Genomic DNA, 21,813 nt, shown 5'->3' with positions numbered 1-21,813 from the left:
CATGGGATGGAACCTATAAGACTTTCACCCCTATGGGGTACTTTTCTTTATCTCCAGGAGAGCTAGGTGTTTGTTTTCATTGGTTTGCTTTCTAGGTCCCCAAAAATGGTACGAATTTAAGTGTTTTGAATATTTGATTGAACAACATAGGTGTTTATTTCAGATGGTTTTGTCCTAACCTATTAGTATAGGAAAACTTTGTTCAATGTTTTCCCCTCTTTTAACCAGTTGGTTTTGGTGGCCTGTAAGGAACGCTGGATTTGGCACATTCCTGTTTTTCTTGCAGTGGATTTGACTTTGCCTTATAAGACAGCTTTTTGGGCAATCTAGTCTTGGGCAATTCTCTGATTGGTCAACAGATTGATTTAATGAAAGCATTTAAAAAATGTTTCCTTTCCTATTATTTTATTATATTATCTATTATATTGGATCATTTTGTACGTACTAATGAGATGCAAGGGCTTTGAACTTGCATAATATGAGCCTCCTGTCTTGTCATAGAATGACTAATCCCCCACACTAACGTGAGATGGGGGTTTAGATTCTATTAAAGACAAGGAGGCGATTATTATCCCTCCCACCCACCCTGAATATGATATGATATGACAATTGTGATACGCATGTACACAGGTGGTTCAAGTGAGAACATTCTTTGGTTTGTTGTTCTTCCCAACCACCCACCCTTCTTGCTTGTTGTTCTTACGGGTACGAGTTGAGGTTCTGCTCAGGAGTGTGGATCGCAGTTACAAGTTCTGGAGTGCGTGATTTCGGCCACGAGTTGAGGTTCTCATCAGGAGTGTGGCTCGCAGTTACAAGTTGTGGAGTGCGTGATTTTGGATGAGAAGTCCTATCCAGAAGAACTTCGGCATAGATTCAGGCTGCGGGAAGGTGGAGATCTCCAGTTTCGATGGATTATTTCACCGCGCTACGCAGTTCAACCGTTTCATTGGACTTCTGGTGCAAGACAGCTGCAGAAAGAGGGGTTGGGGTTAGAGTAAAGGACATATATAGAAGAGGGTCCCTGCTCATTGGTCCCCTGCAGGGCATGACCTGTCCTCCATGATGGTTTGGGGAGTTCCCCATACATTGACATTGAACTCTATCTAGTTCTGTTGTGGAAACTTTTTTGTTTGTAAAAGTATTTTCTTTGCTGCTGTGGTTTCAGAGTAAAGATTGTAATGCATAATAATCGCCTCCTTGTCTTTAATAGAATCTAAACCCCCATCTCACGTTAGTGTGGGGGATTAGTCATTATATAGGTGTTTCAAATGTAAACGTGTGGGCATTCTTGGGTTCCCAAAATTCTCTTTGGTTTTATGCAAATACTGTGTTGGCCTGGCCTGGAGCCACGCCCATTGGCCCCACTCCCCCTCTTACCCCCATGGGGGGAGAGCGTTCCCAGAATACATACTTTTCCCATTTCAGCACTGTTTAAGTGTGAAAACATGCTCGATCTTCTCTCCCCCCCAAATTAATTTGTCAAGGAGTTTGCACTTTAAGAAAATTTGGCAAAGGAACAAAATTCTACTTTTCTCCCCTTGGGGCATGTACAGAATTCAAGTAAAATACCTGACGAAAGGGGATTACGCGAATTGTGTTACTCTGCGTCCGAGCTAGGGAGCGGCTAAACAGGTGGCAATAATGTCGTCGTTAGCAGGTGTTAATTAGCTCTTTTTTTTCTTTTTTACTCGGAAGTGTATAAAACGAATCACTGTTGGACCCCTTCTCAGCGAGCTGTTGGAGAGGGAGTTGGTTGTTTAAAGTTGCGGCCTGAGGAAGTGAAACGTTGGAGGTTAGCGCTGTTTTTGTGTGGTCATTGTTGGCATTGGTACGACTCTTCGGTCGCACTTGTTTTGCGGTTTTATTATGCTCTTATCTTATTACAAGTTGACTTCAGTAGGTTTGTTTGAACTTAATATGCAACATATATCCTGAACTGTTGCACTGAAGATTGCTGAATAGGCCCTGCACACTATCGTAGGGGCTGGACACCCTGCACATGTGAGCAAAACCTTCTCAAGTGACCATTTCAAAAATAAACTTTCACTGGGATATGATTGCCCCCCCGGCGGCCTGCCTTCCAGAAAGTACCTTGTCGGAACTAGCTAAAAGCAACGCGTAACGGCCAGGAGCACCTGGGTGACTTATAAACGTGCGTGTATATAATCTGCTTCAACAGTAGCCTTTCACCCGGAAAGACTTCCTGCTCAACGTATGCCAAGGATCAGGGTTCGACTCAAGTGGTCGAAGTGAGCGGGAGCGGTGCTCCTCTACTTTTTAAAATTACCTTTTACAGCTCCTATACTTTTATTTTAAAAAGAAACTGTTCCGCAATGGTTTCGTTTTAAAATAAAAGTGTAGGAACAAGTTTAAACCTTGACTTTCAGCACAGTGCACTGAACGTTCCCTTAAACAGCAGGTGCAAGTGTTGGGGGGGGGGGGGGGGGGGGAGTTTGTAGCAATGGGGTTTGTGGGGAGTGGGTGCAGGCCACCAGAGAACATAGTTCCACTACTACTTTTCGTACACCTCGACCACTGTCGGCACCAAGTGGCCCACAGTTGCAAATGGCAATTCAGTCATTTTGTGAGAGACTGTTTGAATAGTACCCACGAGGACGTGCCAGCAACAATGGTCCAAACTACTATCCGCATAGTAAAGTAACTCTTTAAGTGTCCCACTTTGGCCCACACTCGCGTTTACGGTTTGGGCATTGCCCTATGGGCCAGGCATCTAACACAGGTGGGTTTTTGTTCGCCTGTATTTTTTAACGTAAATCCACCCTCCCCTCCCCCCACCCGCAGTCTATTGTTAGATGTTTTTTCTTTTTTGGGGTGGGGATGAGAATATGGGTGTACTCTGCTTCTGACCTAGTTTTTAAAACGTGACTAAGACCCAGCACCCTGTAAGTGGGTCGTTATCTATATAGTAAAGAGCGTGGGACAATATTTAAATACCTCCCAACTTTTTGGGGGGTTTTCAGGGTCAGTAATGGCCTTTTAGCATTGCTTTAGGTACACATTCTTGTCACAGCATGACCCAAAACACTTACAAACTGGCAATTAGCACCCCTGAACATACCTTAACGACCTAATGTGCTCAAGTGGACCTTCTAAAACGTTTAGTGTGAAAAATGCTTAATGTGCTGCTCATCGGAGATCTCTCCTCCAAAAAGCTCTTCCAGTCTTTACAGAATGAACGGATTTCCTGCTCTCCTGCCCCAACCTCCAGAAAACCTGCTGTTCTTTGATGTCCCGCCCAACACGTTGGGTTGCGATACAGGCACCAGGCTCTGTAGGGTCCAGGCTCATTCACGTGTCACTCAAATGTGGGGTTGTCGGACATGCCCAAGCTGAAACCTGGCACCTCTGCCCTAATGTTGCCATTTCAGTGTTGGAGCATGACCAAAGGAGGCTTTTTTCCATTTAAATGAGATTCCCTGCTCCTCCCAAGAGCTTATTTTCCAGGCCCTGCGTCCCAATGGGTGCTCCTGGGACCTGACGGGTCTGGTAATGTGCGTCCTCGTTTACGCAGATGCTGCCTTTCTGCTACTATAAAGCAGTCTTGACTTGTGCCCCTTGATCAGTAACCACCCTACCCCAACTGCTATACAAATTCTGACACTCAAATCATTTGAGTGTGCTATGCTGCATTTCCAGGAAGCCGAGGAAAATGCGAAACACGGCAGTATTTAGATCAGGGGTAAAAGAATGCCCCGAATTAATCATGTTGAGGACAATTGCTGCTCCTCACACACAGATGTCTTTTCCTGGCACTTAGGTGAAACCTGGGCATGCCCACACTTTCTTCCACGGCAGCAAATGAGCTGCCCCCTGCCACACTCTTTGGTTGTGGGCATCATGGAGCTACTACACAAGACCCTTATGTGTCTCTCTCAAAGTCGCACAAATATGGAATGTTGCACAAGTACAGGATATACATTGTAAACTTGGCATCTATTTACTCTGGCACTCTTCATACTTTTTGTACTAAACCTAATTGGACAATTCCGTGGACTTTATTGGCCTAATATGAACATTCCTGATTCACACTTATTTGGAGCACTTAATGTGCCAAATCCTAAACCCTGTGCTGCACAACTTTAACTGAATCCTGTTCCCAACTGCTCAGATATCCTTCAAACGCATCACATTCGATGGCTCAGCCTTGTGATTACATGAATCGCTCTGTAGGCCTTAATGTGCCGATCACACCTCGCACACCTTGGAAACTCTGTACACCGTGTCTTAAGTCTCTAAGTTGGCCAATGTGCAAAATATTCCCTTCAGCATTTTGTTGGAAGTGCTTCTAGTTATGTGCAAAAACAAACGTCACATGTTACTATACCTTGTAACTGTGTGGTACAATCTGCACATTCACACCAAGCCCTTTTGTGGCAGCTCGGCTCTGTAACAGTGGTAACCCATATAGATCCGTGCCTCAAAACTAGGCTTCATCCACTCCCCAGCCATGTTAAAAATGTCACATCCTTTTCTTTCCAACCTGCAAATCCTATGCATTAAGCACTCCTATATGCAGGTGATTTACAAAACCTACACTGCAATCGCCCTTTCATAGCCTTACTTGAACGATAAGCCCCGAGCAGGGGGAGGCATTACCGCTTCAGGTAATGCCCCGGGGCCCATAGTTACAGGACTGAGCAAGGGCCTTAACTTAAGTGGCAATGCCACACCTGCTTGGGGCTTATTGCTATTAGTACCCCAGCCCATAAGACCGCTGTACAAAACTTTCTGTTCCAAATTTCGGAACAGACAAAAAAATGGCCACGGGGAAGGGAACACTTTCCTTTTCCATGGCGGCCATTGAGAAGTCACCAAAAAAATGGCTGCCATGGAAGTCCCAATGGCCTGCCGGAGATCGGGAGCAGACACGCTGGAGACAGTGTTCCCAGCGCCTCCGCTCCCAAAATGGACTAAAAGAAGGGTCGGGGAGGGTATTCTATGGATGGGAGGGGGAGACAACACTTAATCTCTGGCGGGTGAAGATGGTGGCCTCCAGCTCTGAGGCGGCTTGGAGCAGGGGCATTACCGCCCCCCAACCCCCCTTCAGAGTCTCCTCATTGGCTGGGAGGTAGCCACACACCCCTGCCACGTAGTAAATGTATATTATTCACGTGATGCTTGCTACTACTGAACCCTATACTAACAGTTTATAATCTTTTGCCAGTTATTTACAGGTGCTTATGTGAGTAATTAGGTTTGTTCATCGTATGCAATTGTTTTTTTTTGGTAAAAAGCTACAAAATGAAAACTGCTTGAGGTCCATGAGTGATAAACATTTCTTGGCTACTCTAAAACATTGAAAATATAACCTCAATTCCTTGTCATTTGGGGACCCAACATGGACCTGCACATTGGGAAGTTTTTGGCAGTGCATACTGTGCCACAATCTTGCAGCCTTTTGTGACCAAAACAGCAAATTATTCCGTAAGCACTTGTTAGTAGCGTTTAATGTTGCCCAGTGTGACAATGCACTGGCTTGCTCTCTCCCATGTTACGCAAGCATCAGAACCAGTGCCGAATTCGGCCTCTGGGGCTTTTGCACTAGGACTATCCTCACACTTAATGTTTAAATGGTGAATGGGGGGAAAAAGTGAAACGCATTCAGCAAACTCCCTGCCACAGCAACGACTCCAATCGTGCGTGCGCCCTCTGGTCCTTGCAGACCAGCTTCTGCTAGGCTCGGAACATGGGGAGGGGTAGTAGATGCAAAAGTACAATATATCATGTGACTTGTCCATCATTTTTGTTGCCAGAAAAATCGTCACAAAGAGGGGGCGGGTTGGGACATATTTGCCAGAGTGAGGACTGCAGTCATTTCAACATTTTTTCTTATTAATGTGTATTAAAATATTTATTTCTGCACATTTAACGCATACATGGTGCAGAATGTGGATACTTTGCAGGACAGTGTTTGGAAATTGAAGGCCTATGTGTGTAGTTGGCATTACACTTGTGTAAAAGCGCTTAATATGTAGTTTCTTCCGAAGCTCATCGCTTTTCGGAGTATACAAAGTTTATAGGTACTCCTGTTGAAGTTCCTCCTAAAATGAATGCAAAGCCCAACGTTTCCAGGAGAGTTAGTAGTTCAACTGCGCGTACTAGACATTAAGCATGCCAAAACAAAGGCTAGGCGTTTCCTGGACACCCCTATTTTACAGGGTTTCATATGTGGAGAACAGTCTTCAAACTGTAATGAGCTCCACCACATTCCAACATTAACAGTTGGAATGGTAGGTCAATGGAAGCCATGTCATTATCTAAAGCTGGGTGCTAGCAATCTAAGTGGAGTCAAAAGCCATACTAAGATTCCCAAATGTAGGTTTTCCACGTGGTGATTTAAGAATTTATTTTTGCAATAGAATCACCAAAGACTGTCATAAATACGTTTCAGAATTTAGAATGTGTCGTACATTTCCAGAAATCCCTCAACTTTCTAGATTACTTCAGGAAATTGCACAATTGTTAGGCACATTGTAACATGGGTTGCATGTGTGTTAACGAAAGCCTCACTTTTTTATTAAAAAAAACAACAAAAAAGTTTCGGTCTTAGACTTACTGGATAGCTTTTTAGCATGTTGCTCATCCTGTGCACTAAATGTGTACATGAATAATTTCAGGTTGGACCATCAAAACTACAGCGACCCACTAGTGGGTAGTTTGAGAACGATTAGAATGCCCTTTCAAAAGAACGTGTACTGTGCTGCTCCTGACATTGTTAAATGCATACAAAAATTTCGTGCTTCTTTAAAAACATTTTCTTTGTCAACGTGAAAGCTGGAATTTGTGACATCCAGCACAAATCTCACGGTGCCTAGTCCAGAAGGCTATCTTGGAGCAAATGTGTAAATATTGCCTGTCTTTGTTGCCCAAAACACCCTTTTCTTGCCTGCAAGTCCATCGTGGAGCACTTGTGTATGTCTCATCCACACCCCTGTGGCCTGAAGGCTGGCTGTCCTGCTTCTCGCCTATTTCTAGCATGCTTTGAAATTTTGCTCAACAACATTTGTTGTTATATGGCTATAACACTAGCCTTTTTATTTCGGCAACAATGTGACATACACATTCAAACTGCATTTAAAAAGTAACGCAAATTAAACAGATATCACAAGCTCTAAACCAGCAACATATGCAAATTGTCAATATTGAGCCAGCCCAAAATTAACATCACATTAAGCCTATACATCCAGAAGTGTAACACTTTGCTGTTTAAGCTCGGAGTATAGGAGCTGTATAACATTTCCTTACTTTGAAAGCTCCTTTTAAAAAGAGAAATGGCCAAGCCACTTGGGAGTGTCTGCCTTAAGGCTGGCCAGCATTGCACAACATTCGTAGACCTTGCACGATTGTACCTTGCTTTGGGGCCAGGTTAAAGGGACGGAGCATTACAACTGGCCTTTAACAAATTAAAATAAAATAATCCATCAGCCGAACACAGCCTGATGTAATTCACAGTAAAAATTCCCTTTGAAACTTTCCGTTCCATAGCCCCAACGAGAACCTTGTCATTCCAGCTCAAGATGGTCTAGAAAACCAACAGCCACCACAATTGAGTGGTATGTCCAGGAAGACAGTTGGACAGAACATTTCACAATCCATATGAATATTTCACCAGGAAAGTCCTAAACTTCGCCGTTTCTTGTGCAATGCACAATAGACTAGGATGTGCTTCAAGTTCCTGGCCTTAGTAAATCTACAGAAGACCATTTCAGGTGACCTAATACCACATTTAGCTAGAATGTTTTTGAAATGAATCAAATTTCTTAAATGACCGCTGGATATCTGTAGATGAATAAATATGGAGCTGGGGTTCTTATTTTATGGTTTTTTAAGATGATTCTGAAAACCATAACTGAAGCCCTTCTATAATGTTCCTCCAATAACTATTAATATTTGCCACAAGGTCCAACTCTTAAACAGTAGGCAGAAGATTCACTCATAAATTGATACCCGTTCAACAATCCTTCAAAGGGGGAAAATAAGTTTCCAGTGAGCTCTAAATTTCAGCGAGAAGAGTTCCAAGCTTATACCTAATGGCTTACTTATTCTATCACGGGCAAGTAATCTACAACCCACAACAGGTTAACGTCAATACCCTAACCTTTTTGGAACCATTTTCCTTAATAAAACGTGGTATTCATGACTTCCCTTATTTCAAATGATGCCGGGACACAATTGGTTGGACAAGGAAGTTGACTTTAATCACAGGGCTTATGTGGTTAGGATAGGATTGGAATGCAAGATAAAAAAAATTGTCAACCCTCTCAAAACATCAGGCATGATCTGGGATACTTAACTTGGGCGAAGCAAATGCAACGTGTTCAGGTAATCTCCAATGTCCAACCTATATAAAATAAAGATGGGGGGGGGGGGTCTTAAAATGCACCCTTGCCTAACCCCCTTAAACGTCTATTGAGAACTCCCTCGTAATTCAATGTAACTTGCACGCAAGTGTTAATGAAGGCCAATGATGAAACCCACCAAGCCCATGGGAATTCCTCAATTTTAAAATGTTCAGCTTGGTCCAGAGATTTATTGCATACAAAGCTGCGGAGAGGTCTATTGTTGCATATTGAATCTTACTTAAGATACTCAATTGATTGAAGTGCCTGGGCCTGTCTGCCACTTTTTTATCTTCCAGTTTCCCTTTCCTAACAGCGCCCCAATAACGTGGCAGCAAATACCTTGCTGTCAGCGTCCAGTATTGCTATGCGCCGCTAATTGGAAGGATCCGATCAAGGGCCCTTGCAACATATTCTGTATCCCATTACTGAGTATCGGCCACTTGTTGCAGGATTACCTTTCATAGAACATTTGTGAGTTTTATAGGGCCCGGCGCATGTGATGTGCTGATATGCTTCATTATAACTTCGATGCTCTAATTGTACGTTTCCATTCGTCAGTGGTGGCCATAAAAATCTGAATGTAGCAGACCCTTTGAAGCAATGTATTCTTTGAGTGAACAAAGTGCAGAACCCAGTTTTTTCATACGGTGCATTTAAATGAACATTTTTTTTGGGGGAGGGGAGTTGCTCATTTAGCAGTCTCCCAAATGCACTAGAATATTTTTTTAGCATCTCCTTGAGCAAGCTGATAACTCGTTTTTCTCTACTAATTTCAGAGCATCTAAACAAGCTGTTTATCTGTGCACGCATTTCCTGCTTCTTTGCTGCCACTAGAGCATTGTATGAATGAGTATCTCCTTATTCTACAAGAATGGGGCACCTGAAAGTGGGTGGCAAAAAGATTGACACAAGTAACATTTCCAGGCAAGGGAGGATTTTTCAAATTACCATTTGTCGGGTTAAGAGGTCCACTGTCTTCACCATTTAAAAGCCTCCAATCTTTACAGCAGCCAACCAGCCATGTCTTGCAGAAATGTGAAGCTATTCAGCAACAGATGGATTCGTAAATGTCCTAGTGTCTTCCAGGATGAGGGCAACTCCCCCCCCCCCCCCCCCCCCCCACGAGTTTGTGGTGCTGGGAAAATAGGCTCAGGATCTCGTTGAGACAACACGCCTGCTATCCAGGACCAGATGCATAAGTGGGTGTAGGCGGCAGGCTTGTTCTGGAGAAATCGAAATTTCCACGCTGCTGCCTTGCTTTGATCCACTGGCATTATTTCTTTTGGTAGAGGTGGCACTAGTGATCCTTTCCCCCTTCTCCTGAAGGCCCCAATAAGAACCCTTCAGTGCATAAAGTATACAGTTCCTTAATGATATTGAAGACCATTTTTGAGCTTGATATGCATTATCAGTCCTGTGCCTTTGGAGGACATTTCCTTCAAATATGGGATTTCTCCAAGAAGTCAAAAAATGGCTTTTCTGGCATACCACTCTACGGAAGGACAAGGAGCTAAATTTCTATTGACGGGACACATTTTGGGGTCCACAGAATGTAAGGGACCCTGGCAACACACTGCCAAGCTGTGCCCCTGGAGCCTTGTGGGATGCTATGAATGCAGATATTTGAATGTTCCCCTATATATTCATCAAAACTGGCTGCTGGCCAACTGAAGGCCCTTGGTCGTATTACTTTCATTATGGCTTTATTTCAGTTTTTTTCCCCCCATAAAAGCCGTCATGTCATATTTAAAACATTTTAGGACATAGAACACATCATACAATGGATAATCACAGGAATTTTCAAATTCATGGCTAAACATAATTTTTCTTGCTCCTACCAAAACGTTATTGGATTTTTAGATTTTAAGTAAAATCTAAATTGCGTGATAGTTCGACAAATATAAAATCATTACATCACATTACCATGTCTCCTCACATTAAACAAATGCATGTCGAGCAACAAGTGCAGTGGCAGCATTTTCTAAACCCTTATGATGGATGGTAGAAGGCAATAAAACTAAAGACAGCCAGTGTACGGTAGGATACATGCTAGTTCCACAAATGAGTTATTACGCAACAGTTGGCTTTTCAAAGTGCAGGAGTGCCTAAAGTGCATGATGGTTCACCAGATGCAAGTAATGGCAGCTTTCGCAACCCTTCTTGAGGCGCAGCAAGTAATCATTAACTACAATTGGATTCATGAAACACTAGAGTGCATGACCTATCATCGTATATCATGGCAGTTCGACAGATACATGATGGCGGCATTTACTAAAAGCCTTCAGATGGCTAAGCAGCAATGTAACTCATAGAATGCCATAGACTTAAGAGTGCCGGTCAGGGCCACAGTTCACACAATGTATACTGGAGACTGTGGCTGAAAGACAGTGAGGCCATACATTCACATTTGGAGCTAATTTACAAATGTTGCCTCTCCTATGCCATGCCCTGATCAGGAACCACCCTGTGGTAAGAAGGTGCTCTTTGGCTGCTAAACAGAATACACCCTCGGCAACAGTAGTAACCAAGCATAGGAACAAAAGCAGTATTAGTGATCCTTTTCTCAAGTCGCATAATTGGGGCCAAAACAGAAAAATGGACCACATCTTTCCTAGGGCCTAGGCAGACTGGACTAAAATGAATGTTCCACCTGGACCTCGCAGCAGCTAAGGGCAATATGGCCAAGTGGACATTAATAAAGAGATTTCTCATCGGGTCCAGGTCATCTTCATAGCCCTGATTCTGCTTCATGGCCCAATATCTACTAAATTGGTCCTGCCATTACCCCAGTGTTCCGAATGTTGCTGAGACTGGCCTTTGTACGGATGTTTCAGTTCTTGCAATTAGAAGAAACTTTTTGTATGAGCAGGACACCACACCCACAAGATGCCGCCTCTTGACCAAGGCTTGATGGTAGAACAGGCGCAATCTTATCTCAGGTCCCTTCATTACACTAAGTGCTGGAGAGATTATAATTTCTTCAGAATGTTGGGTAAACACTACTTGCAGCTGCGGCTGTTGACTTGGTAAATTAGGGACCGACTTCTTTTCAAAGATGGCCTTTATGGTTGGGTAAAGTGTACAGATAACTCTGCCTAGTGCAATTGCTGAAGGATTTGTTCTTAGATTTCACCAACAAAGCTTTACTCTTCTTGCACCTTTGGCAGTTGCGTATCGGGACCACTCAGTCGGGTATTTTCAGAAAGACCGAATAGAGGGTGGGATGGTAGTTCTGACTGGACACAAAGTTGTGTTTTCAGTTGACTCGCATGTTCGAAGGAGCAAATGAATTGGAGCCTTGTTGAGGGCAAGAGGTCAGTAACTGGTTTAGTGACACAATGGCTCATAGCGAGACTCGTTCCTAGTTCACTGCGGTGAAGGTGTTGCCATGAAAGAAGGTACTCTATCTAGTCTCTGCAAGATTATCAACTTTGCATGTACGTCAATATTCTCAAAATGTAAATACACCAACATAGTTGAGAGGCTTTGATTCACTCTTGTCATGAAACGAACGCACAGCACCCGATTCATCTCGTGGTGCAACAATCACTCTTGACCACCTGTGAAACTAATGGCACGAGTATCGAGGAATTATGAGTCCTCTGTAACCTTGTGCAACACCTTGAGGTGACCTGCTGCGTCAGCAATATCTGGAATAAACATAATTTCATTTGCTGTTACTGGATTGTGGTGGGCAGCGGTTGAGGTAGAATTTGACTGTCCCAATGTCCCCTCCATGATGTGAACGTGATGCAGGGTTACAAAAATGAAATGTCTATAATTTAAAGGTTGGAAAAGGGACAGTTTTGTGATGGACCTTCACCAGGAGAAAACTGGAGCGGCAAGTCTAATGGAGAACCGCTGATAATCAAGCTTCATCCTGGACTGTTGGCTCTTACTCCTCAGATCGTACATATATTTCAGGAAGCACCAGGTCGAATGAAGCGAAGATGCTGGCACTAATGACTTCAAGATGCTGAACTGCAGACTGTTGCACAGCGCGTGCTCAGCAGTACCATTTTTAAATCTGGTCCTCCAAGAGTAGCCACTGAGACCGATTCCAGCAGAATGAAAACCAGTGGCTGCCAACTGCAGGAAAACACTGCTGCACACTGCCACATTTAACTTAGTTACTGGATTCTGCCAATTGTCACTCGCAGAATCAACATTTTCTTTTAGGGTCGAAATTTGGAAGGCATATTTTGGATCTCTAACATCACTTTTCCCCTTTCCTCCTCCCCTTACCTCGGTCTCCTTTCTGTCCCTAAACTCAAGCAGGTTACCTCTGCCCAGAACACATCCATTTAAACTTTCCCAAGAGAAGCAGATCTGATTGGCAAGGCTGTAAGACGCACACAGACAAGTGCCTGATGCGCGCGCACACCAGGTAAAACCAGAGGGGTCTGAGCAGATACAGCTTTATCAGTTAATCTAATGATCCATGTGATGAAATGGATATTGGTGGATTTGCTTAATCGCTCACTGCAATACAGTTTATGCAGGTGTAGCTCTCCCAGGTTCATGGACCCTGGCAAGTGTCCACATGTGGTGGGTGGGGGTAGGTCATCCCCCTGTATCTGGTATAGCAGCTGATCCTGGTGGCTATTGCTGAAGAGGTTCATCTGCCTCTGCCACACCCTCCTGAGGTGTAGGGTAAGGAAATCAACAAAGGGCTTGTCTCTAAGACTGAGGCCCTACCACAAGGGAGACACTGGAAATCGTACCCCAAAATATATGGTGCAAGAGTAGTTCTGACTTACTCTACCTATTCCTCAAATGTCAGTCGATATAGAATGTGCTTGATGGAATCCAGGAGTATGGCGACGAATTGCCGAAATCTATCACTTGTAATGACTAACTGAGAACCAGATGGCTGAGGCAGACATATACAGGTACTTTTCATACTGTGTATTTTAACCAGTCACTGCTGAAGGGATAGGGACTACTGTCAAGTGCAATAGATGGGATGACCATCAGTGCATGGAAGATCAAATCCAATACATTGATGGACCACAGCTGTGACTGTTGGTGGCATTGTCATTGTACCAAGGAGTAATGCCCAACACGCATTGAGGGGGTGATTATCTGGTGATGGGCTTGAAGGTCTTGTGAAGTCAGATGAGGACAGGCAATGCTCGACTCGGGGCCTGGCTCTCACAAGGCTACCTTTTTGGCAGGGTCCAGGCTGCACACAATGACGTCAGCAGGCATCCTACATTTTCAGGGAGCCAGACCAAGCTGCCTATACCAACTGGAGCAGGCAAGATCCAGCAGCGCCTACTAGCAGTGGTGAGGGAAGCAAAAAGTTGTCCATATTACGCTCTTCCCACCAAGTGTTTTCCAGGTCGGTTGTCTGATGCCGTTGGGATTTAATTTTCCGTTCTTCCTTTGGGTGGAATGGGAACTACCATGGCTTCCTATCCAGAGGAAACTATCTGGACAATTTCAGGACCTCTTAAGGAAGGCAATCTGGATGGTCAGTGACTAAGAGGAATGTGCTCCTTTCGGTTGAAACTGTGGCTCAATGTATGAATCCTGGTTTACTGTACAGGACTTTGTTTTTACATAAGTTAGCCTCATGTCTGGTTTCACAAGAGCCATGCTGCATGGGTGGTGGGACCACCACAAGATATACTGTCGTGCCCTACGTATTCCTTAAGTAGGAAGTATCTCATCTACTAGCATTGGATGGGCTCAGTTTTCTATTTTTTTCAGACTGTCCACCTTGCTGAACAAAATCTGATGTTAGAAGGTGTTGTGGACTAGCAGTGAGTCTCACGCACTGGCTTGGTAACAAATGGTGCAATTAAGGTAAATAGTCGTGGGTGGAAGGGGCTTGCTTTCACATGCTTTGTCGTATTAAAATCAAAATGCAGGAAAGAGCTTCCAGGGTAAGTGCAGTCTAAAACCACAGCTTCTAATTTCATGGAGAGGCAGACGAGCTCCTATATGTGCCTGCAATATATTGGTTAGCTATCCATGGTCTGTTGTGGGCTTAGTCTCTCATAGTGCTCGCTTCAGGACTGGCTTGAGTTGATACTTTGTAATTGTTTTTAAAGCGCATATACACAAGTTCAAGGCAGGACGGGAAAAAGGGGGAAGGGGGGGTACATTCTTAGGCCTTCGAAGTTTCAGAATGATCTAACAAGATTATCTAACAATTCTACGAGTGCATGACAGAGGGAAGGAGAGAAGGGAGGGGGAGAGTGGAAGAGAAAATGATGCCATGCTAGGCCTAACCTAACGACTTGCCAGATGGTACAGGTGCATGACGTGGAGTGTATACAGAACAATAAATTACCATGCTAGGCAACCCTCCTATTGAATGATTGGCCAACATCAATAATGCACCTATACACGTGTTTCAGGTGCATCAAGCTAGGGAGGTAAAAGGACGTAAAATGATCTTGCTAGACCTAGTGCATTCTAGGGCATACAAGTGCGCAGACGTGCAAGGGAGGGGCATCGAGTGCGCCCAGTCCATCATGGGTGAAGTGCTGAAGATGTTGCCTCTAACATGGAACATATTTGAGTGCAGAAGTGCAAGGCAGAGGGTCAGAGCAAGTGTAGAACTGGCGGGGGAGCCTGGGACCTGTTTGGCTCTGGAAGTGCTCCAGGTGACAATGAAACTGGTTCAGGAGAGGGGAAGGTTAGCAGGGGAGAAGGGAGAGGGGCAGTTCTTTGTTTCTTGAACTTGAGGTCCGAGACAGGGAGGCTGTTCCAGAGGTAGGCACCTGCAGAGGATAAAGTTCTACCCCCAAATCTCTGGAGAAATGGCTCACCTGCAGAGTTGGAAGAGGCCGAGCGCAGGGCTCGAAGGATTATTTAGGGAGAGCGCATTGTAGGTAGTGCATGCCCCTGCCCCAGAAGGCCTTGTGGACTATGCAGAGGGTCTTTAACTTGATCCTTGCAGCCACTGGGATCCAGAGGAGAGATTTCAGTGCCGGAGAGATGCAGTCTGTAGAGCTCGATGGAGTAGAAGAAAGAAGTAGAAGAGGAGTCAGTGGCGGCGGAAATACAGTGTGCTGTCAGTAGAGATTACTTGGGACATGACATTGATGAGCAAGGTGTGAGACCTAAGAGGAATTTAGTGGAAGCATTGAAGGATGCACCGGTACCAAAGGATAAGGAACAAGTCAAATCATTTTTAGGGTTGGCTGAATATTATCACAGATTTGTGAAGGATTTTGCCAGTGTCCACTCCTCTGAGAATGCTACTTAAGAAGGGTGCGAAGTTTGAATGGTCAAAGGAATGTAAGTTTGCTTTTGAGGACATTAAACAAGCGGTGAGTGCAGCACCGTCCATAGGAAGATTTAATTCTAAAGATAGAAGTGTTAGTGGTTGATGCAAGCATGTTGGGGTTGGGAGCAACGTTGGTGCAGTATGACAGGGACAATGCAGAGAGTTATTGCATTTGCGTCTAGGACGCTAAGAGGTGCAGAATGTAAATATTCCGTCATCGAAAGAGAAACATTAGCCATGTTCTGGGCGGTAAATCATTTTAAGTATTTCTTGAGAAGATTTGTGGTCAGGTCAGACCACAAACCCATGGTGCAGCTCTTTGAAAGTGGAAGGTGGGCTTTGGGCTCTCCAAGAATAAGCAGGTGGGGTTTAGGACTTCAGAATTTTAACTTTGATGTGAGCTACTTGCCGAGAAAGAGGAATGTGGTGGCGGAGTGCCTGTCCAGACTACCTATGAAAGATGATGGGGTAGAAGAGGAGTCAGTGGTGGCGGAAATACATTGTGCTGTCAGTAGAGAAGAGTGGACATTAGAGGAAGAGTCTGATGAGGATCTCAAACTTGTGAAGGGTTGGACAGTGGAAGGGTGGCCAGCTAAAAAAGATGTGGATAATAAATTTAATACCTGGTGGGAGATAAGAGATGAATTGCATTTGTGTGAAGGCAGATTGAGGAGGGGTAGGTGTTTGGTTCCCCCTCAGACAATTAGGTCGGTCTTAGTGAGTTTGGCACATCAGGGACATCCCGGGGAAGCTGCCATGAAAAGGAAGTTAAGGCAGAATTATTGGTGGCCGGGAATTGACAAAAGTGCTGAAAAGTATGTTAAAGATTGCTGGAATTGTCAAACAAGTGACAAATGTAGAGTGTTAAGAGAGGCTCCATTAATACCTAATGTCATACCGGATCAACCTTGGAACAAGTTGGCAGTGGATATTATGGGCCCTGTGGCAGGCCTTGGAGAAGGACTTAGATTTCTATTTGTGGTAGTAGACTTCATTCTAAATGGTTCGAATGGGAAGCAGTGAAAGAAGTAACAACTAAGGAGTTGATTGGTTTCTTGGAAAAGGTTTTCCTTAAGGAGAGTGTTCCTGAGGAAATTGTGTCGGATAATGGAGTACAATTTGTGTCCAGAGGGTTACAGCATAAAACACACGAGGACTGCACTGTATAATCCCAAAGCGAATGGTCTGGTTGAAAGAATAAACAGGTATATAAAAGGGGGGTTTACAGTTGGCTATGAAGTCGGGACAGCCATGCAGAGAGGTGTTGAGGATGTTGACATGGAGTTATGTTACACCAGTTACCGAGTGTGGTGTAGTATCTCCATTTGTGTCGTTGAAAGGCAGGGAACCAGGTACAAAGCTTTGTCCAGGATGGCTAGGCATGGCCAAGGTGGTCAGTGTGGATCGGGATCACATAATGAGACTAATCAAGTTGAATCAGGAAAGAAACAAGGAACTGTTTGATGACAGGATGAGGGCGAAAGAACAAGAATGGAAAGTTGGGGAGTGTATGTTAAAAATCCCAGGTTGGTGAACAAATGTGTTGAAAGTAAGTTCCTAGGACCAAAAAAGATAAGTGCGGTCAAGAGCAATGTTGTGGTCTTGGAGGGTGGGGAAGTCTGGTCAAAAGGAAGGTTGGCAAGAGCGGGAGATGAGAAAGAGGATACTTTGAAGAAAAGAAAAATGAGTGTGGACATTAATAAGAGAGGAGGAAGGAGTGGTTGATGAGGAAGTGAAAGGAGGAATGGTAGACGTGGAAAATAAAGATAAGAGTATAAGAGTGAATGAACAAGGTTTACATAGGCATAGGTCTAAACCTGTGTGGATGAGGGATTATGAATCCTAAACTTAACACACAATGTTAGGCAAGTCCAAAGTTTTATGGTTTAAAGGTGAGATTTAATCTTATCGTCTTAAGCATATTATATTTTAAGTTTGTTTGACTAAGTGTGTAAGGTACTAGAAAACATTTTAAACTTTTGTATTATAAGTCATATTAGTTATTTTCTGCATAAGGGGAAAGATGTGTAGAGCTCGTGAGTAGAACGTTGCACTCGTGCTGGTCTCGCGGACTCTCAGTATTGTAAGTGTAGAGAGCCGCGTGACGAAGGAGTGACGGTTGGTGGAGATCAAGATAGAGAGCACTGTGTTGAGGCTCTGGTGGGCTCCGTAAATAAAAACTTATTTACCTTGAGATCCCGTTTCCTCACAATCTGTCACAGTCCCAGGGCTTGAGGCTGTTCTGGATAAGTTGAAGAGGTCGGATAGTAGAAGTAGGAAGATTGTGAGAGACTGTTGCGATAGTCCAGTCTCCATGGAACCACGTCTCTGGAGCCTCTGGGGGGAAGTGAGTGGATACCTCAGAGGAGGTTCAGCTGCAAGTGGTACTTGTCCAAGATGTGAGAAGGGGAGTCGAAGATGACCCCCAGATTGTTTGCCTCACAGGCGGAGGAAGGGGCAGGACCAATGGAGGCTGGCAAGTGCAAGTGGAAAAGCTGGAGCAGGGGGCCCAAATGAAAACACTCTGTCTTCCTGGAATTATGGCAGATGGCAGCACACCAGGACTGAATTGGGATGAGCGAGGAGGAAGAGGCAGAGGGTAGCCTGAAAGTGAGCTGTGTCTGCATACACTAAAGTTGGGGGCGAGTGTGGGCCAGAGGCCAAGTAGATGTTGAGGAACTAGGGGGATAGATTGGAACCCTGGGAAACATTGAAGCAGAGTGATGCTGAGACCCCAAGTGCCACCTGGGAAGGAGGATGTGAGAGGAGACGTTAGCCATGGCCTACCCTATGATGCCCAGGGTATCGCACACTGGATATCAGGATGTTGTAATTTACTGTATCGAAAGCAGATGGAGGGCTCTAGAAGGATGAGGGAGGTGAGTCAAGATTTAAGAGCAGGTGTTCAGAAGGGCGGTTTCCCCGACTCTGGATGCTCTAAAGCCAGACTGAGGGACCTGGACAGCCAACAGATCCAGTGTGGAGGAAGTTGAGATGGCCAGCTTCTCCAAGTCTGGGCAGGAAATAACTTGCTGGGAGGGAAGGGTTGGCAGAGGGTTTTTGAGCAGAGGGTGCTAGTGAGGAAAACTTTGTGGCGCAGAGCGAGGGAGTCATGGTGTCCTTGATGGTTTTGGAAGGGCAGGGGCCCACTTGTTTGGAAGAGGCTTTCCTAGACCAGACTTGTATGGACCCCTCAGGAGAAAAGGGGGTCGGGGGGCCAACGGATGATGGAGGAGAGGCAGAACAGGATGTCCTGAGTTTTGACGGTGAAGGGTGCAGCCAGGGCTGAGCAAAGGGACTGGGTGGTTGCAGCAGAGGATGAGGCTGCAGTAGGGTTGGCTAGTTCCTTGGAGACTTTTGATAAGTCCAGCTGTTGGATGTCGCAGAGATGTAGGCTTGAATATGGACTATTTTCTTGGACTGGATGCAGTGTCTGTATTGCCTTTGCAGAAGGCGGCAGGCCAGAGGGTGCACCTGAAGATCCCAATTTCCGTTCTGCTGCCCTGCACTTGCGTTTAAGGTCAGCCAAATCAGAGTAGTGCTTTTTGGCAGGCGCCGAACCCGCGTGACTGGGGTGAGGATGTTGACAGTGTTGGTAATGGAAAGGTGAAAGTTGGAGAGGGCTGTGTCAGGGTGGGCTGGCCACAATAGTAGGTAGAGAAAGGCTGCCATGCCACTGACCATTTTTCACTGGTAGGCTTCCCTTGAAGGTGGGAGGCAATGCAGGGTGTGCCAGTGCAGCAAGCTTTAAGTGAGAAGGGAGCAGAAGGTGATCAGTCCAGGATTGGAAAGGACCTGAACAGTCAATGTTACTGATTAATATTGAGCCTTCCTAACGGGAACAACCTGTAACAGATGGAAAGTGGTGACCATCTTTAGCACCCAATTGCCTGATGGTTCAGCTGGCATGTAGTCCATATCCCCTGCCTAGTCATATGGATTAGTTATTGCACCTGGCTTTCTACCTGAAGCAGTGCATATCTTAGCTTTTAAGGGCTGTTTTGGTCTTGGTAGTGCCCCACCCCCTTCAACAGGTAGAGGATTGTAATGATTCTGATGCATTTTCTTAAACCAATTGCTTGGTGCCAGGATCAGTTGCTGGACTGTCTAGTTGAAAGCAACGCTTGGTATAGGGCAATGTGCACTTCAGGAACAATGGAACAGATCTAATTGGTGTTTGGCCTGTCAATGTTTTGCTTGGTGTGTCTCACTGCTTAATACAATAGTTTTAACTCAAAGATCTAGATCAGATGTAATATTTTTCTTTTTCTCTGCCCTGCAGCATGTCTGGACGTGGCAAGAAGATGACCAAGCCTAAACGTGGGTCACAGACCCGATCCTTAAGGGCTGGTCTCCAGTTTCCTGTTGGCCGTATCCACCGGTTCCTGAGAAAGGGGAACTATGCAGAGCGGGTTGGGTCTGGGGCACCAGTTTACTTGGCAGCAGTCCTGGAATATCTGACTGCAGAGGTGCTGGAACTGTCAGGGAATGCTGCCCGGGACAACAAACGAACGAGAATTGTGCCAAGGCACATCCAGCTAGCAGTCAGGAATGACGAAGAGCTGAACAAACTGTTTGCTGGAGTGACTATTTCTGAAGGCGGTGTCCTCCCAAACATCCAGGCCCAGCTGCTCCCCAAGAAGACTCCAAAGGGCTCTTCAGAAGAGATTAAAGATGTGCAGTCTCAAGAATTCTAGATTTAAATCGAGCTGGTTTTACCCCTGTTTTTAAATTTGAATGCACTTAATAAAATTAGTAGTTCAGTACTGACTATTGTGTTCTTGTCAATTCCCTCGTTAAAATGCAGGTTAACACAAAAGATATGCAGGCTAGTCACATTTCCACTAATTTCAGCTTTATGCATTTTTCTCATCTACATAGTCATGGTGCCAGTAGTATTGCTACCAAAACCATTCCTAAACTCTGCTTATTTCACTATCCCAAAATATTCCAGTGATGCCCCTACATTTTCGCATGTCTCTAATAACTGCGCCCAAAAGGGTAATTTACCTTGCCTGCTGCCCCCTTCCCGGTTTTGGTCAGTAGGCCTTGCTGCTTGAGTCCTAGGTCTCACCCACCACTATTCCTCACCATTTTGGGGTCTTCACTTTTATGCATTTTACCACCTGTGCTCCTGTCCAGGTCCTAGTAGTAGTTGATGTGGAGTCTGCTTAACTAGTGCCATCTCCTGCTGTTGGCTTGACCCCTTGGGCTAAGTATATCCCAATATCTGGATCCTGCTTTTTTTTTTCACTAAATGGGTCTCTTCGAACATCCTCACCACAACCCTCCCGCCTTCAGATGAGACCCTTCAAATCTACCATGGTAACAGTGAAAGTCTCAGTGTTGCTTTATGCTCACACCACATAGTGTACTGTGGGTACACTCTGGATGAGTCCATAGTACTGTGATCACACCCTTGGCTTTGGCCTTCCTATAAGGGTTTGCATAGCGTAAATGTAGTGTTGACTGTGCCTCATTTATGGGAGCTCTGTGCTCACACTGAAGGGAAGAGCTGTCTGCAGCCGACTGCTTTGGTATTACAGGGGCACAGGTGGGGTTGGCTTCACTGCACGAGTGCTGAGAATAATGTGCACCTGATAGTCCAAGCAGACTTGCCAAGCAAGACCTCATGCAGTGGTCCACCTGAGCAGGCATTATCACTAAGTGCTGTTGGAACTGTGCCTGTAGGAATTACCTAATCACTAAGATCTTCCTTGTGCTACAAGGAAGCCATCCACCTTCAGGTCGTGAGACTCCACTACAGCAAACACCCCAGGCTTCACGTTTGGGGACAGATGTTGGTACAATTCTTTGGTGGCCTGTTTCTATGTATGTCTTTAGCATATATGGGGATGGTATGAAATGTGGCTGAAAAAGGGCGTCTCTGCTGGCTAGGCAGCAATATTTACCTGCCTTTGGCATGACATGATAAACTGTCTCCAGGCTGTAAGAATTCTAGGACAGGGACGCAAAGCAAATGACCTAAAACAGAGCCCAAAGGTGAAGTCTCCAAAAGCCCAACAGAGAAATATAGAACTTAGTTTGTGGTGATCAACTTGTTGCTTTGGGGGAGGGATGCACCGACACCACAAAGTCTTAGACTGATGTTCTTGTAACGTCACTGCATGCCTTAAGGCGCTGTATCACAAGGCAACAAGAAGCCCCTCCACCAGAGGAGCTGGTGACCTGTGGGATAACGGCACC

At 45.0% G+C, this 21,813-nt stretch overlaps 1 protein-coding gene across 1 annotated transcript; it reads left to right on the top strand.

Moving 5' to 3' along the window:
• Window positions 1-1,706: 1,706 nt before the first annotated feature.
• LOC138525592 (late histone H2A.L3-like) lies at window positions 1,707-20,376 on the top strand. Its single transcript, XM_069635635.1, has 2 exons — window positions 1,707-1,792; window positions 19,889-20,376. The coding sequence occupies exon 2, from the start codon at window positions 19,890-19,892 to the stop codon at window positions 20,301-20,303; it is 414 nt and encodes a 137-aa protein (XP_069491736.1). The 5' UTR covers window positions 1,707-1,792; window position 19,889; the 3' UTR covers window positions 20,304-20,376.
• The last annotated feature ends 1,437 nt before the right edge of the window (window positions 20,377-21,813 follow it).

This window comes from Ambystoma mexicanum, chromosome 7p (assembly GCF_040938575.1).
Source record: "Ambystoma mexicanum isolate Mex_15411 chromosome 7p, UKY_AmexF1_1, whole genome shotgun sequence".
Classification (NCBI taxonomy): Eukaryota; Metazoa; Chordata; class Amphibia; order Caudata; family Ambystomatidae; genus Ambystoma; species Ambystoma mexicanum.
Note: the sequence above shows the minus strand (reverse complement) of the source record. Positions and strands in the feature narration are given on the sequence as shown.